The 14,868-nt window shown below is 45.8% G+C and overlaps 1 protein-coding gene across 1 annotated transcript in view; it reads left to right on the forward strand.

The window, feature by feature from the left end:
* Positions 1-14,868, forward strand: part of LOC115092778 (sialic acid synthase-like) — a 102,350-nt gene that overhangs the window by 13,797 nt on the left and 73,685 nt on the right. Inside the window, exon 3 of the mRNA XM_029604088.1 lies at positions 13,893-13,992. Within this exon, the coding sequence (XP_029459948.1) occupies positions 13,893-13,992 (100 nt within the window). The remainder of the gene's footprint in view (positions 1-13,892; positions 13,993-14,868) is intronic.

Raw genomic sequence — 14,868 nt, forward strand, 5'->3', positions numbered from 1 at the left:
CATATTCAATACAAAACTCTCACCATCCTACACAACACGCTGTATAAACACAACCACTCCTGGCTCGAGGAAATGCCACGTTTCCGCACACCCAACCACCCTTCCAGAACCACCCTGACAGGTACCCTTCTTTCCCCATCACTCAAAACCACTCACCATGCCCTCACCAGACATAGAGCTTCCTCCATTGCTGGCCCATCCCTCAGGAACTCCCTACCTTCCAATCTCCGCCTAGAGCCTTCCTTACATAACTTCAAAAAAGGAATCAAGACATGGCTTTTCAAACAGGCCTACCCCGATTCAAACCAAACCTAACCTAACACCCAACTTTTATACCTTTATGCCTGCTATTAATTCCCTTTTGCCTTTCCCGCATCCCACTGTACAGCCCCCCGCCCCCTCCCTCCTTTCAGAACTCAGCATTTTTACTCTGTAAGATTGTATACTGTTACTCTTGTTTTACATGTACATTTCCTATGATGTTATTGTAGTCTCATAATAAGGTTATGCTCCACCCCTCTCCATATAATTGTTCCTTTCAATTTTCCTTCGCTAGTTCTCTATCCTCCCTCTGCCTCTCCCTCCTTCTCTTTCTAGCCTTCTCCCCTTTCCCCCCACCCTGTTCATTGTAATTTTCCAGCTTTAATAGTTAATTGTAAACCAGCGTGAATGTTTCTTACGAATGTTGGTGTATAAAACCTTATAAATAAGTAAATACATATAAATAAATCCTTCAGTTTACAAGAGTCAGTGACTAAGCTGACCTCCCACTTCCATTCAGAAATGACTAAAGAACGGGGCTCTGGAATAATTCACCAGAATGGACCCTCAACACCATTTTTCACTCATTAAAACCACAAACCCAGCACCTCTGTTACCTGTCAGGATGCCCTGGCTCAGGATTCAATTCTAAATAACGTATCCCTTCAGAACAATTGCAAATAAGCCATCCAATCCATCAATTCTTTTAGCATAATTTTCTTTTCCTATAGATTTTTCCAAATGCCTTTCCCATGTTAATTCCAGTTTCTCTAAACCAGGACTTCCCAAACCATGGGTCGAAACCCTAAATAGGTTTAAAAAAATCTTCAGTTGGGATTATGGGTGCCTCAGGAGCGCTGTTCAGGCACCAGCAGTAGCTCCATTAATGTAGACATCAGCAAGGGGCCTTTGAGCTTACACACACTCATAGGCCCTGCAGCAGCACTGCCCTCATATGAGTTTGTATGGTAACAGGAAGCCCTGCACAAGGAGGGATCAAGGCCATTACAGGGCCTGTGAGTTTGCACAGGCACAGAGGCTTCATGCTGACTTTCATTATGCAGCTGCTGCTTGATTATCACTGTCAGGCTTTTGGGACCAGCCATTAGGGTAGAGGAGGGCTGAGTATGCATAGGTTGTGGAGATTGCTACTGCCCCTCTCTCCTCCACCATTTAACCTACCTGAGAAAAATGATGCTCCTGTCATCAGCCTGCCTAATCTTCTCACCAGTTGTCATCCTTCTTTGGCTCAGGACCCTGGCTAGGGGGAGCTTTGGAAGAGGGGATATTGATGGGAGGGATCAGATGCAGGAGGGGATATTTGATGGGAGGGATCAGATGCAGGAGATGACTGAGGGTTGGATCATGTGGGAAGGGATTGGCTGTGGATGGTGAGTGGGAGGATAACTGAAAATCAAATGGATGATACAAGAGAGAAGCAGAGGGTGAGAGGAGATCAGCTAGGGGATGTGAAGGAAGAGTTAGAAGGGGAAGATGTGAAGCTGGGAGGTGAGAGACTGAGAGAATGGGAGATGAGAGTGAGGAGGGAATGGGGGTTGGGGTGAGAGGGCGTTGATGACAGAGGATCAGTTGGGGGTTATAAAAAGGGCTTGGGAGTGAGAAAAGATCAGCTGTGGGGAGCATAAAGCACTTGAGGTGATGATAGGGAATGGGCAGGGGGGAGGTATGAGGAGCTGGGGGATGTAAGAGGTGTCTAATGGAGGGGAGAAGGATAAGAGAGGATTAACTGGAGAGAGTGGAGGTTAGTGAGGAGATCAGTTGGAGAGTAGGGGGATGGTGGAAAGGAGTGATTTTGGACGGGGACTATACCCCTGTTAATTTGTTTTGGTTGTTCTCTGGGATCATGTGAATTTTCAAGTGCTAAAATGGGGTCATATTGACTAAAAAGTTTGGGAAGCCCTCTCTTGTAACTCTCCCTAAGAATCACATGTCGTTTAGATGCCATTCCTTCAGCAGAGTTCCCCCTTGAGACCTACTTTTCTATGGCTGTTGCTTCCCTTAGACTATTTTGCAAAAATCCAGACTTCCTCATTTAGACGGTAACTTTCAAACTGGCGCACAGGCACACATTGGTACGTATTTCGGTACGCGCCCAGGGACGTGACCATTTTATAACTTGTGCATGCATATGTGTGCATGTTTTTTAATAGTCTGGCCATGTGCACATGTGCACCTAATTTTGAGTGGGTGCACAAATCCTGCTTCTACCACATAAATCGGGAGATTTTAAAAGAGGTGCGTGCTGACGCCATTGCCAGTTTCACCAGTTTACCCAGTTAAGAGCTAGGTCTTCCAAATCCCCCTAGTTTAATAGCCTTCACTCCCCACCAGTTAGCTCAGACCCTTAAAATCCCTCAGATGTGGCTAAACAAACATTTCCTCCATAGCAGAAGTAAACTTATGCAGCATAGGGATGTGCAGAAGGGAAAAATTTGTTTCGATTCGTTTTTCGTTTCACCAGGACCCAAATGCATTTCATTAGTTTCATAGTGGGGAAAACCAATTTGTTTATTAGTTTTATTCATTTTTCGCTTCCCATTAAAGTCAATGGGGGAAGTATTTGCAGCCTATTTTTGGCTGCAGAATTGGGGTTTTCTTATCAATTCTGATGAAACTTCTGGGGAACAATCATCAGAATGAGAAAAGAGCTCCAAGGTACTTATACTGTGGCAAAGTGGCACCAAAGTGGCATGAATAGCCTCAGGCAATGGAAAGGGGCAAAGGGGTACCAGGAGTGGCAAGAGTGCTTTAACAGAGTTGCAAAGCAGAAGCGAGAGTGTCAAAAACACACCACAGCTTCAAAAGAGAGCACCAATAACAGTTGCATGAACCCTCGAAGGCAGCATGACAGGCAAAGTGGCAAGACAAGTGGCATCAACATCCTAAGCACAATGAAGAGGGAACATAGCAAGCAGAAAGAGTGTCAGAAAAAAACCACAAGGCGCCGATAAAGGGACAAAGCGGCAGAAAGACTATCACCAACTCACTGAGGAACCATGATAGTGGCAAGAACACCACAAGGAGTAGAGTGAGTCATCTGGTGTATGGCAGCAAGGCAGAGTGGCAGAAAGTTGATAGGGGCAAGACAGGCTGGCAGAGGGGAGGTAGTCTGGTCCCTGTGGTTTTGATAGGGGCAAGTCAGACTGGCAGAGCTGAGGTAATCATGTCCCTGTGGTTTTGATAGGGGCAAGACAGGCTGGCACCAGGGAGAGTTCCCTTTCTTTTGTGCAGGAAAGGGCTCCATAGAATGGGTTCGCCCCTAGAGTGGGGTGGTTCCGTTGGCATCTAATGAGCTCTCGCTGGTCTTTTAAAATCTGGTGGACATAACAGATATACAAACGAGAATTTTGAAGGCCGAGGTGGAGGAGGTTTCCATGTGAACAGTGGATCAACATGGGTTGGCGGGTGTTAAGAGATAGGCTGGCTAAACCCAGGGAGAGGTCCCTTTCCTTTGCACAGGAAAGGGCTACCTGGAATGGGTTGGCCTCTACAGTAGAGCACAAGCCTACAAAGTGTAGCGACGTGGAGGAGGTTTCTGTTATTGTTTGTAATGTTTTGGGTGGACCCTTGGACACTGTGACAGATGACCATGCCCACGGGGGGGGGGGGGGGGGGGGGGGGGGAAGACCTGTGAGGGGCCACAGGTCAGGCTCAGCTTTAGGACACACAACACAGAATTATCTTTTATTAAACAGAGTTGAGAAGCCACCAGAGGTGGCAGTAGTGAGTAAAGATGAAGCCCGGCTGGGCTTGTAGTCCCTCATGACACTGAAACAGCGATCCCTCAATAGATGTGCTGTAGTGGAGAGAAACTGAGATAGTGAGTACAGTGGAGCATAACAGGATTCTGGTATGGAGCCTCGTTGGTTGATTATTCACACAGTGGTCTCTCCCGGAAGGTAACACAGAAGCTGGAATAGAGGCAGGCCATCGAGGAGCGAGTACCTGGTTCCAGGGAACAGCTCTGAGAGAATATAGATGGTAACTCACTGATGGTGTAGGCAGCGGTTTCTTCCAAGCAGAAGTGAGCTCAGGCAGCGAGTCCGGGAACATGGGCCCTCGAGGAGCGAGTACCAGTTCCAGACAGTGACCTGAAAGAAAAGAGAGAGGCCCCCGAGGAGCGGGTACCCCGATAGAGTAAGTCCAATTAAGGAGAGGCAGAGTAGCTAGGTATGGAGAGCGAATCCCATCTGTAATGAGTCCCTTCACCTTACTAACTCGATTAGCTAGTAAACAGAGTAGGCTTTTGTATCCGGGATACGTGATGTCATCAGAGGGGGATGCCTCTGAGGTTCACGTCAAAGAAGAAATAAGCAGGGCCATGCGGTGCGCGAGCCCTATGGTAGCTGAACAACATGGCGGGATGAAGCGCCCAAGCCGGACTGTGGATGCCGGAGAGGATGGCAGCCAGACGTCCATCAACCACAGGAGGAGTCACCAAAGAGGTAAGGAGGGCGGAGTGGAGACGTCGGGCAGCGACAGTTGCAACAGTACCCCCCTTCAAAGGGCGGTCTCCTCTGTGGGTACCAGGTTTAGGCTTCAAAGGATGCGCGAGATGAAATTGATAGGGCATCTCTTTATCAAGGATGTTAGCCTGAGGCTCCCAAGAATTTTCTTCGGGGCCGAAACCTTCCCAAGAAAGAAGGTATTCAAGTGTTTTGCCTTGTCTTCGGACATCAAGAATCTCTTCGACCTTAAATTCTAGGTCATCTTCTGCATTGATGGCAGGTGGTTCCTGAGTCTTGGAAGAGAATTCACTGAGTATGAGAGGTTTCAAGAGTGAAATGTGAAAAGCACTGGGGATGTTTAGTCCGGGTGGTAGCTTCAGACTGTAAGTGATGTTGCCAAGACGTCGGAGGATTGGAAATGTAGCAAGGAGCAAAATGAGTGGAGGGTAACTTCAGTCTGAGATGTTTGGTAGATAACCAGACTTTGTCACTGGGTTTGAAGACAGGTGCTTGAGAATGGTGAGCGTCACAAAACTTCTTAGCATGGTCACTCGCTTTAACTAGCATGTCTTTCGTCTGAGTCCACAGGTTATGAATTGCAGCAGCAGTAGATTGAGCTGCTGGGGATGTCACTGAGAGCTTCAGTGGAAGTGGCGGTGTTGGAGAGCATCTATATACCACTTCAAAAGGTGTTGATCTAGTTGATGTTGCTGGATGAGAATTGATGGCGAATTCATCCCAAGGTAACAGTTCAGCCCAGTTATTCTGACGGCAACACACATAGGCTCGAATGAACTGTTTTAAGGTTCTATTCATCCATTCTGTTTGGCCATTTCATTGTGGATGATAGGCTGAAGTGCAGTCCAGAGAGATGTCGAATAACTTGCACAAGGCCCTCCAGAATCTTGCCGTGAATTGAGATCCTCGGTCTGAAACAATATGTCTTGGTAGGCCGTGAAGGCGAAAATGTGCGATATGAAGAGCTTCGCAAGCTCCAAGGCTGAAGGTAAGCCAGGCAGCACCACAAAATGGGCCATCTTGCTGAAGCGATCAACTGTTACCCAGATGGTATTCATTCCTCCAGAAAGGGGTAAATCGACTACAAAGTCAGTAGCAATGTGTGAGCAGGGCTGTTCCAGAATTGGCAGTGTCTGCAGCAATCCCCACGGTTGGCCAGAAGCAGGTTTGTGTTTGGCACAGTTGGTACAAGATGCCACGTAGGATAGGCCACCAATAGAACCTCCGGATCTTAAGGAGGGTGCAGCGTTGACCAGGATGGCCAGCCAGCTTGGAATCATGCGCCCAAAAGAGCACTTTCTTCCTGAGATGTTTAGGCACGATGGTCTTACCATCGTGGCACAGAATGTGTAGTCGCCAAGATGACTTTCTTCAGGTCAATTATGTGCTGAGGTTCTTCAGGTACATCATCCGAAAATAAGGAGCATGAAAGGCATCAGCTCTGGTATTTCTGTCTCCGGGGCAATATTTAAGCACAAAGTCAAAACAATTGAAGAATAAGGACCATCTAGCTTGTCTGTAGTTAAGACGTTGCGCATGGCAGAGATACTCTAGATTTTTATGGTCCTTGAATACAGTTATTTGATGTTGAGCGCCTTCGAGCCAAGGCCGCCATTCCTCAAATGCTAGCTTAATAGCCAAGAGCTCTTTATCTCTGATCCCATAGTTCTTCTCTGCCGGGGAGAAACGTCGTGAGAAGAAAGAGCATGGACGTAAGGATTTAGAGTCTCCAGTTTGGCTCAATACAGCCCCCACGCTGAGATCTGAAGCGTCAACTTCTACAATAAATGGGTGTTGGGGTCAGGATGCCGCAAACATGGTTCCATGGAAAAGGCAGTCTTTAATTTCTCAAAAGCGTAAATGGCCTCCACAGACTATTTTGAAGCGTTGGAACCCTTTCGGGTCATTGCGGTCAAGGGTACTGTTAAAGAAGAGTAGTTCTTTATAAAGCTTCTATAATAGTTGGTAAACCCCAAAAATTGTCTCAAGACCTTCAGGCTGGTAGGTTGGGACCAATTTTTGATACTATCCAGCTTTTGAGGGTCCATCTGGAAGCCATCTTTAGACACAATATAGCCAAGAAAAGGCACGGAGTCTTTATGAAATTCGCACTTGGATAGTTTGGCGTAGAGCCTGTGTTCACGGAGTCGGCGTAGTACTTGCTTGACATCCTCTAGATGAGTAGGCAAATCCTGAGAAAATATCAGGATATCATCAAGATATACCACGACACTCTTGTACAGCAGGTCCCGCAAGATGTCGTTCATCATGTTCTTAAATATAGCGGGTGCGTTGCACAGGCCGAAGGGCATTACTAAGTACTCAAAATGGCCATCTCGAGTGTTGAAGGCTGTTTTCCATTTGTCGCCACTGCGAATGCCAACTAAGTTGTAGGCCCCCTTCAGGTCAAGTTTTGAGAATATTTGGCCCCCTGAAGCCAGTCAAACAGCTCTGAGATTAAAGACAGGGGGTAGCAGTCTTTAATTGTGATCTCGTTAAGACCTTAGTAAGCGATACAAGGACATAAGGTACCGTCCTTCTTCCCTACAAAGAAGAAGCCTGCGCCGGCTGGAGACTTCGATGGTCTAATAAACCCCTTCTGTAAATTCTCCTCGATGTATTCGGACATTGCCTTGTTCTCAATCGCTGAGAGTGGATAGACATGTCCTTTAGGAGGGTTTCAGTCCTATGGCACAGTCATAGGAACCTATGCAGAGGAAGAAAGTCAGCAGCTTCTTTGGTAAACACGTCATTAAAATATGCGTATTGGGGCGGCAGTCCCGGCATCACTGGAGTTGTAGGCATGCAGATGACAGGAGCAATCTCCTTAATGCACTTTCCATGACAACCTGGGCCCCAGTGGGAGAGTTCCAAGGATGCCCAGTCAAATTGGGGTTGGTGCGACTGCAACCAGGGTAACCCCAAGACGATAGGGTGCATGGCCTTCTCTAACACAAAGAAGGAAATTGACTCAGTATGGAGAGCTCCGGTGCAATTTGGCAAGTCACATCACCCAGTAAGGGCTTCCCATGGATGGAAGATATGAGAAGTGGAACCTTCAAAGTGACGAGGGGGATCCTCAAATGTTCCACTAGGCATTGAAGAATAAAGTTGCCTCCTGCCCCTGAATCCACCAGAGCAAGAGTTTGAAACTCAGACAGTCCGCAGATCAAGGAGACTGGGGGAGAGAGCGGAGGAGAGGGTGTCGAAAGGCCTAAGAACAGTCCTCCTACAGGACTTAGGCCCGTCCGTTTCCCAGATGAATTGGGCATGTTGGGACATCGTGACCAGCCTGTCCACAGTACATACACAGACCATGCCTCTTCTGAAGTCTTCTCTCTTTGGAAGTCAAATGACTGTGACCAAGTTGCATCGGTTCATCTCCACTGGCAGCAGGAATTACTGGAACCATCCGAGGTGCAGGTTTAGCACTAGCCTCCTTCTGACCTGGTCCTCTATTAGGCCAGAGTTCTTTCACCTTATCAGGAAGCCGGTGGTCGATCCTAGTAGCCAAAGCCACTAGTTCATCCAGCGAGTCAGGTGTTTCACGAGCGGCCTGCATATGTAGAATTCAGGTATGATAATTCCCCGCCTGAAAGAGCTTACCATGTATGTGTGTTTTTTGCTCCATCTCTTGCTCTAGCTCCCTACCCTCACAAACTTCTTAATATCTCTAGAGGTATCCTGCTCCTTTCTGTCTTTCCCTTTACTTTTCCCTTCTCTCTTTTCCCCCTTCCAAACCACTCTTTCTCTCCCCTGCCCAGTATCAGGTCCCACAACCCTCTACCTTTTCCCATGTCTGCAGCAGATCCATCTCCCTGACTAGCAGCAGGCATAGGTCCCTGCTCCCCAGAAGCATGCCTCACTCTTCCACCTGTCTCTCCTTTCCTCCTGCCTAACAGCAGATCCCCTTTCCCCTTGTTTCATTCTCTACCCATCAGGTCTATTTCCCTCTCTGACACACACTCTTTATCTGTTGTGCTGTTGCTTATGTACTCAATCAGCAAGTGCTTCTACCATCGCCCCCAGCAGACATCCACAGCTAGGTTTGCCAACTGTCCAGTTTTGGACCAGACAGCCAGGTTTTCAAGCGTTCTGTACAGTGTCCAGTCAGAAGTACTGACCAGACACTATATGTCCGGTTTTGCAGGTGGATCCTCCTTTTTCCCATAGCCTCTTAGTTAAAGGAAGAGAAAGGCAGGTCGGAGCTGTATCCCTGCCTCCTTTCCCAGGCTGTGATTGGACAGCATAGGGAGAGGAGGTGGTGAACAGAACAGCCCTCAGCTCCCAGTGGTTCTGCAGTTACATAGATACACTGTTTAGGTAGATCACTGGCAGGATTTAAAATTTATGCAAATGAGGGGGTACCATTCCCCCACACCATCCCCCGGTCCTCAAATGTCCTGTCCTGGTCTATGGAAAAGTTGGCAACTCTATCCACACCTTGTAAATTGTCTTAAGGATAAAATGACTACTCCTCCCCCTCTGTAACAGTCCTAGGTGCAGACATTTTCTGATTCATTATCCATTCTTGAAATTAAGCTTGCTTTCATCTTCAGGTCAGGACTGCTTTCCCATTGGTTACAGTTACAAAGCCCTGCTGACTCCTGGCCCTTCCCAAACACTGCTACAGTCTGTCTGCTCTTAAGTATGATTTTTCTTTTTTTTGGCCAGGCAGGAGGGCAGGGGTACCAGGCGCTTGGAGAGGAGCAGAGAAAGGAGAAAGGAGGACATATGAGCACCCTAAGTTAAATGCCTTCTAAAAATCCAAGTACACTATGGGGCGGATTTTAAATGCCCTGCGCGCGTAAATCCAGCCGGATTTACGCGCGCAGGGCCCTCACACACAGGCGTGCCTATTTTGCATAGGCCGCCGGCGCGCGCAGAGGGGCGTGTCGGGGGGCGTTGCAGAATGAAACGGCGTTTCGGGGGCGTGATGTGGCGTTTCGGGGGCGGGCCCGGGGGCGTGGTGCTGGCCCGGGGGTGTGGTCGAGGCCTCCGGACCAGCCCCCGGGTCGGGTGATGGCGCGCCAGCAGTCTGCTGGTGCACGCAGATTTACGTCTGCTTTCAGATGTAAATCTGAATTTTATAAGTACGCGCGCGCGTATGTTTTTAAAATCTACCTGTATATTATTTGGTTCATCTGTATTGTGAAGGCTCACCGCCCGTGCTGCCCTGGGTGCCGCTCCGCTGCCTCCGGTTCAGGCCCCTCGCGAGTCCTGGACATCCCTGGAGTCCCTCAGTCTCACAGGACTCCCTGGGTTCAGGTCTCCACTGGCCCTGGTTTTGCTGGGCTTCTGGGTTCTCTTTGTATGGCGTGGGGTTGAAGCAGTCCCCCAACCCCCAAAGATAACACAGAGAGAGAGATGTTCCTCAAAGCATTTTTATAAAGCAGAGTAGCTGAATCTGTTACATTGGCTCCGTCCCCTCAGGAGCTGAACAAATGACCCTGCCCCCGCTCTCCAGCAGTCTAACCCCTTAACACAGGTGCTGGAGCAAAGGCACTGTTTGAGCCCCCTGGCTCTCCCGTCCACCCGCAAACACACCTGCCCTAACTTCCCTTAGGGTACAGGTTCTCTGTTTCCCTTTTCAGGCTAGGCTGTGCCCCTGAGACAGCTGGAGGATTCCTCTCCCCCCGGAACCTACCTCCATTTCCTTCTCCCCCTTTGCTTCCTGGCACTCGCTTTTTCTGGCCACTGCTGCTACCTAGGCACGCCCTCTTCCTCTAGCTCCCCAGGCTCACCTGTGTGACTCATTAGTGTCTAAGTCTGACACCTGCTCACCTCCAGGCTCTCCCTACAGGTCAGGTGGTGGGTCTAGGAACCTGGGATTTGTAGTTTCCGCCTTCACCTGCTCCACCTGCTGGCGGGCTCTAGTATTACTAGCTGCCTTATGGTATCTTATCCATTCCTGCCCCCGGCAGCGCTGCACTCCATCACAGTATCCACATGTATATTTACACTTTAAAAAAAAAAATCTAATAGAGTAGTAAGGCAAGACTTCCCTTTTCTACAACCATGTTGACTCTTCCCCATTAAACCATTGCTATCTATATGGACAGTGATATTTTTTTTGTAAGATTAGCTTCTACTATTTTTCCAGCACCAGTGTCAGGCTAATAGTTTCCCAGATCACTCTAGAGTCCCTTTTAAAAATCGGTGTTACATTGGCCAGCCCCCCTCCAGTTATCAGATTTCTGTTGCTGTTTTAAATGATAGGTTACAGATTACCAACAACAGATTTGCAAATTCATGTTTGAGTTCTTTCAGACCTCTGGGGTGAATACCATCTGATCCTGGTAAATTTGTTAACCTTGAGTTTGTCAGTTTGATCAATTACATCTTCCAGTTTCACACTGATTTGCTTTAGTTCCTCAGAATCATTACTATCAAAGGAAGTTTTCAGTGTGGGATTGTCCCCAACATCCTCCTTATTAAATACAAAGAAAAACAACTCATTCAGTTTGTCTGATAATTCTTTGTGAAGTATCTTGGCAACCCAGTAATAATGGGAGACTTCAATTATCCCAGTATTGACTGAGTCAGTGCTAGAGAGGTTAAGTTTCTAGATGACATAAATGAATGCTTCATGGAACAGTTAGTCCTAGAAACAATGAGAGGGGCAGCTACTTTAGATTTACTTTCCAGTGGAACGCACGACCTGGTGCAAAGGATTACTGTGTTTGGGTTGCTAAGCAATAGCCATCATAATGCAATCAAATTTGACATAATCACTGGAGGGAGGATATTAAGTAAACTATTGCTCTGGCATCTAATTTTAAAAAGGGAGACTATAACAGAATGAAGAAATTAGAAAAAAAAACAGTAAAAGAAGTGTTGAAAAAGTTAAAAGTTTGCATGAGGTGTAGACATGGTTTCAAAAATTCATTTTGGAAGCCCAGATAAAATGATTTTCATGCATTAAAAAGGTCAAAATAAGACCAAATAATTGCCAGCACAGTTTAATGGTGAAGTAAATGAAGTAGTTACAGTTAAAAGGGCATTATTTAAAAGCAGAAAGCAGATTCAAATAATGACAATAGGATGGAGCATAAGCACTGGTAAGTTAGATATAAAACAGTAGTAAGACAGGCAATGATAGAATTTTAGATGAAGCTTACCAGTGTGGCAAAAACTAATAATAGAACTTTTTCAAATACATTTGAAGTAAAAAGTCTATGAGAAAGTCAGTTTGGCTACCAGATGACTGAGAGGTAAAAGGGATGCTCAGAGAGGCCAAGGAAATAGAGAAACTAAATGAATACTTGCGGTACTATCATAATCATATTGATCATACCTTGTAACAATAATGGAAGATTCATCCACTTTTCAAAATTATCCCCAGTCTTTAAGACTGATTGATCAATATTAACCTCTTGCATACTCTGAAGCCTCCTGGTGAAAATAATTCCTAATTATTTCGGCCATACTCAAGCTCCCAAAACCACTTCTCTCCCACTTCTTAATTAATAATAAGAATTCTGACCTGATCCGTTCACTTTATAAGCTGATGCTGCTCCAAAGTTAGAATTTCTTTTGAGAAAAGTATTTTAAATCTTCTATAGCCAAAAATAAATCATCTGCATATAATAGAATACTTTGTGCCCATGGGCCTGCCAGACAGTTTTCAAAGAGAAATATCATGCAGAGTTTCTCTTTGAAGATCTAGCAGCTGGCCACAGCCAGTGCTATGGGGATTCTTTACCCTGGGTACTTTGCAAGTTTACAGTGCATTGAGTAAACCACACAAAAAATGAAATACCCTTGCATTCTTTAGGCACTGTACCCTAACCCTACTTCTGGGGCTGCCTTTTTTTACCAATGGGGAGATGCATGCATGCATGCTGTGAACAACGCACACATTTTCCCCTGCATATGGGAGGAGAGGAGAACAATTTTCAGGTGTTTTTCCAAGGATAAACACATTTATCTGTGGAAAATGTGAAAAATTGCCTACATAACTTCAAATCACAATGAAAGATTTGTCTAACATTTTGTAGATTATTATCACTCAGATTTAAGATATAGTCATTTATACTTAGAGAGAAGTTTTATTTTATTATGTGAAGAATAAATAAAAAACATATTTAACTATGTAGATCCTGGAGGAGAGGAGAGACAGAGGGCTACGATACAGACTTTGAAACACCTGAAAGGAATTAATGGTGCACAAAAATAAAATCTTTTCTGCTGGAAAGGAAGTTGTAGAATTAGAGATCACAATATGAAACTTCAAGGTGATAGGAATGATGTCAGGAAATATTTCTTCACGGAAAGGGTGGTGGACACCTGAAATGGCCTCCTGGAAGATGTGGTGATGACAAGAATGGAATTGGAATTCAAAAGGCCGAAGGGACAAACACAGCGAATCCCTGCTGGCTAAAGAATGGAAATTGAAGAAACGAGGTAACCTCTGTTACACCTAAAGTTTATATTTCTGTTTGTGAGTAACCTGCACAGAAAGGCAGTTACTATCATTAACAGAAAGCTTGGGGGTAACCTACATGTAGCGGCAGTTATTACCCTAAAAAAAACTTGCTGGGCAGACTGGATGGACCATTTGGGTCTTTATCTGTCATCATTTACTATGTTACTAGGTTACTAAAGAGATCGTTGTGTTTATTAAGCAGTGAGAAGGGAAGGGAAGGATGTGTGGTTAGGTCAGAACATATTGCCTCCACAATTTAATATATACAATTGCAACCAAAAATGTGCATAGAAAAGCAATCCTTTAATTGACCTTTAGGATTTAAGAGCTGGTGTGTAGACTTCTCTAAATTCAGAGTAAATTGTAATTGGGAAGATGGTAGAAAAGGACCAACTGACCCTTCCAGTCTGCCCATTATTCCTATCCTCATTGCCATGGATACAGCGTGAACACCTGTGGAATATTGTTCCCGATCCTTGACAGTTTGTGTCGTCATCTTCCTTTACACTCCATCCTCCTGTGTTGCTGAGCATGCAAGATCCTCCTTTTCAGTTTATACCTGGTATTCTTCTTTCCCTCCCATTTCCAAGCACAAGGCACCACAATACTCCAAACAGCCACCAACACCAGTGTATCACCCAACGCCTGGACTCGTGGCTCCCTGAGGCCTTTCTGTTTAAAGATGTCCTTTTTTAACCTTATTTGTTTTTTTACAGGCATCTGTAGACTTCCTACATGAACTGGATGTTCCATTTATTAAAGTTGCCTCTGCAGATGCTAACAATTTTCCATTCTTAGAAAAGACAGCAAGGAAAGGTGAGTAGTTTCCTGTGAAAGCTCAGGGCTACATTTAGAAATTCTTTTGTAACAATTTTGAAATTCTGTGGCAGAGTTACCTGAATTAGCATAAAATTAACATCATTCAATATGTAAAACTATTTTACATTATTACAATATGCTTTCCAACCTTTTTGGTGTATCTGGATAATTACTTTTATTCTTTTTTGCTTCTCTTACATTCTTTAATCTGTTTCAGTTTTCACCTTTATTTTTTTTAACTTCTCATTGCTTTCTTTTCCCATTTTCTTCTGCTTTTCTTCTCCTCCCATACCATCTGTCACTATAGCCTGTCTTTTTACCTCCTAAAAGTGCCTTTTTTGCCTTCCTCCACCCTTCTAATATTCTTTTCTCTCTTCTTCCCAGATTCTCTTCTCCCCGCTATCCCATGTGATCCCTCCTGCAGTTTTCCCCCTTTTAGTCTCTCAGTTCTCCCTCCCACTTACTGCTTTTCCTCTCATGTGGCCTCATCATCCAATCTCTCGTACCTCCAAATCTTGGACCTCTTGTTTTCCCCCGCCCCATCCTTGTTCATCTCTCCCTCTCTTTCCCCCATCCTCTCTCTCCATTCCCTCCATATCCCCTCTCTTTTTCACACCCTTTTCCCTCCATCCTCTTTCTTCTTCCCCTTTCCCTCCCCATTCTCTTTCTCTCCCCCCTCCCCTTTCACACCGGTGTATGCATGTGACAGAGTGTCAGGGGCAGGGACAGAGGAAAAAAGCTGGCATGCATCACCCCCCCCCCCCTGCTAATCAGCACTGAATCTCAGGGTGACCACAACTCAAAAGTTCCTGGATATGATTGTGGAGAAAGGGATACTTTCTTTGTAGTAAAGGATCAGCGAACTCTTGCATG

This window comes from Rhinatrema bivittatum, chromosome 1, assembly GCF_901001135.1.
Source record: "Rhinatrema bivittatum chromosome 1, aRhiBiv1.1, whole genome shotgun sequence".
In the NCBI taxonomy this organism is placed as follows: domain Eukaryota; kingdom Metazoa; phylum Chordata; class Amphibia; order Gymnophiona; family Rhinatrematidae; genus Rhinatrema; species Rhinatrema bivittatum.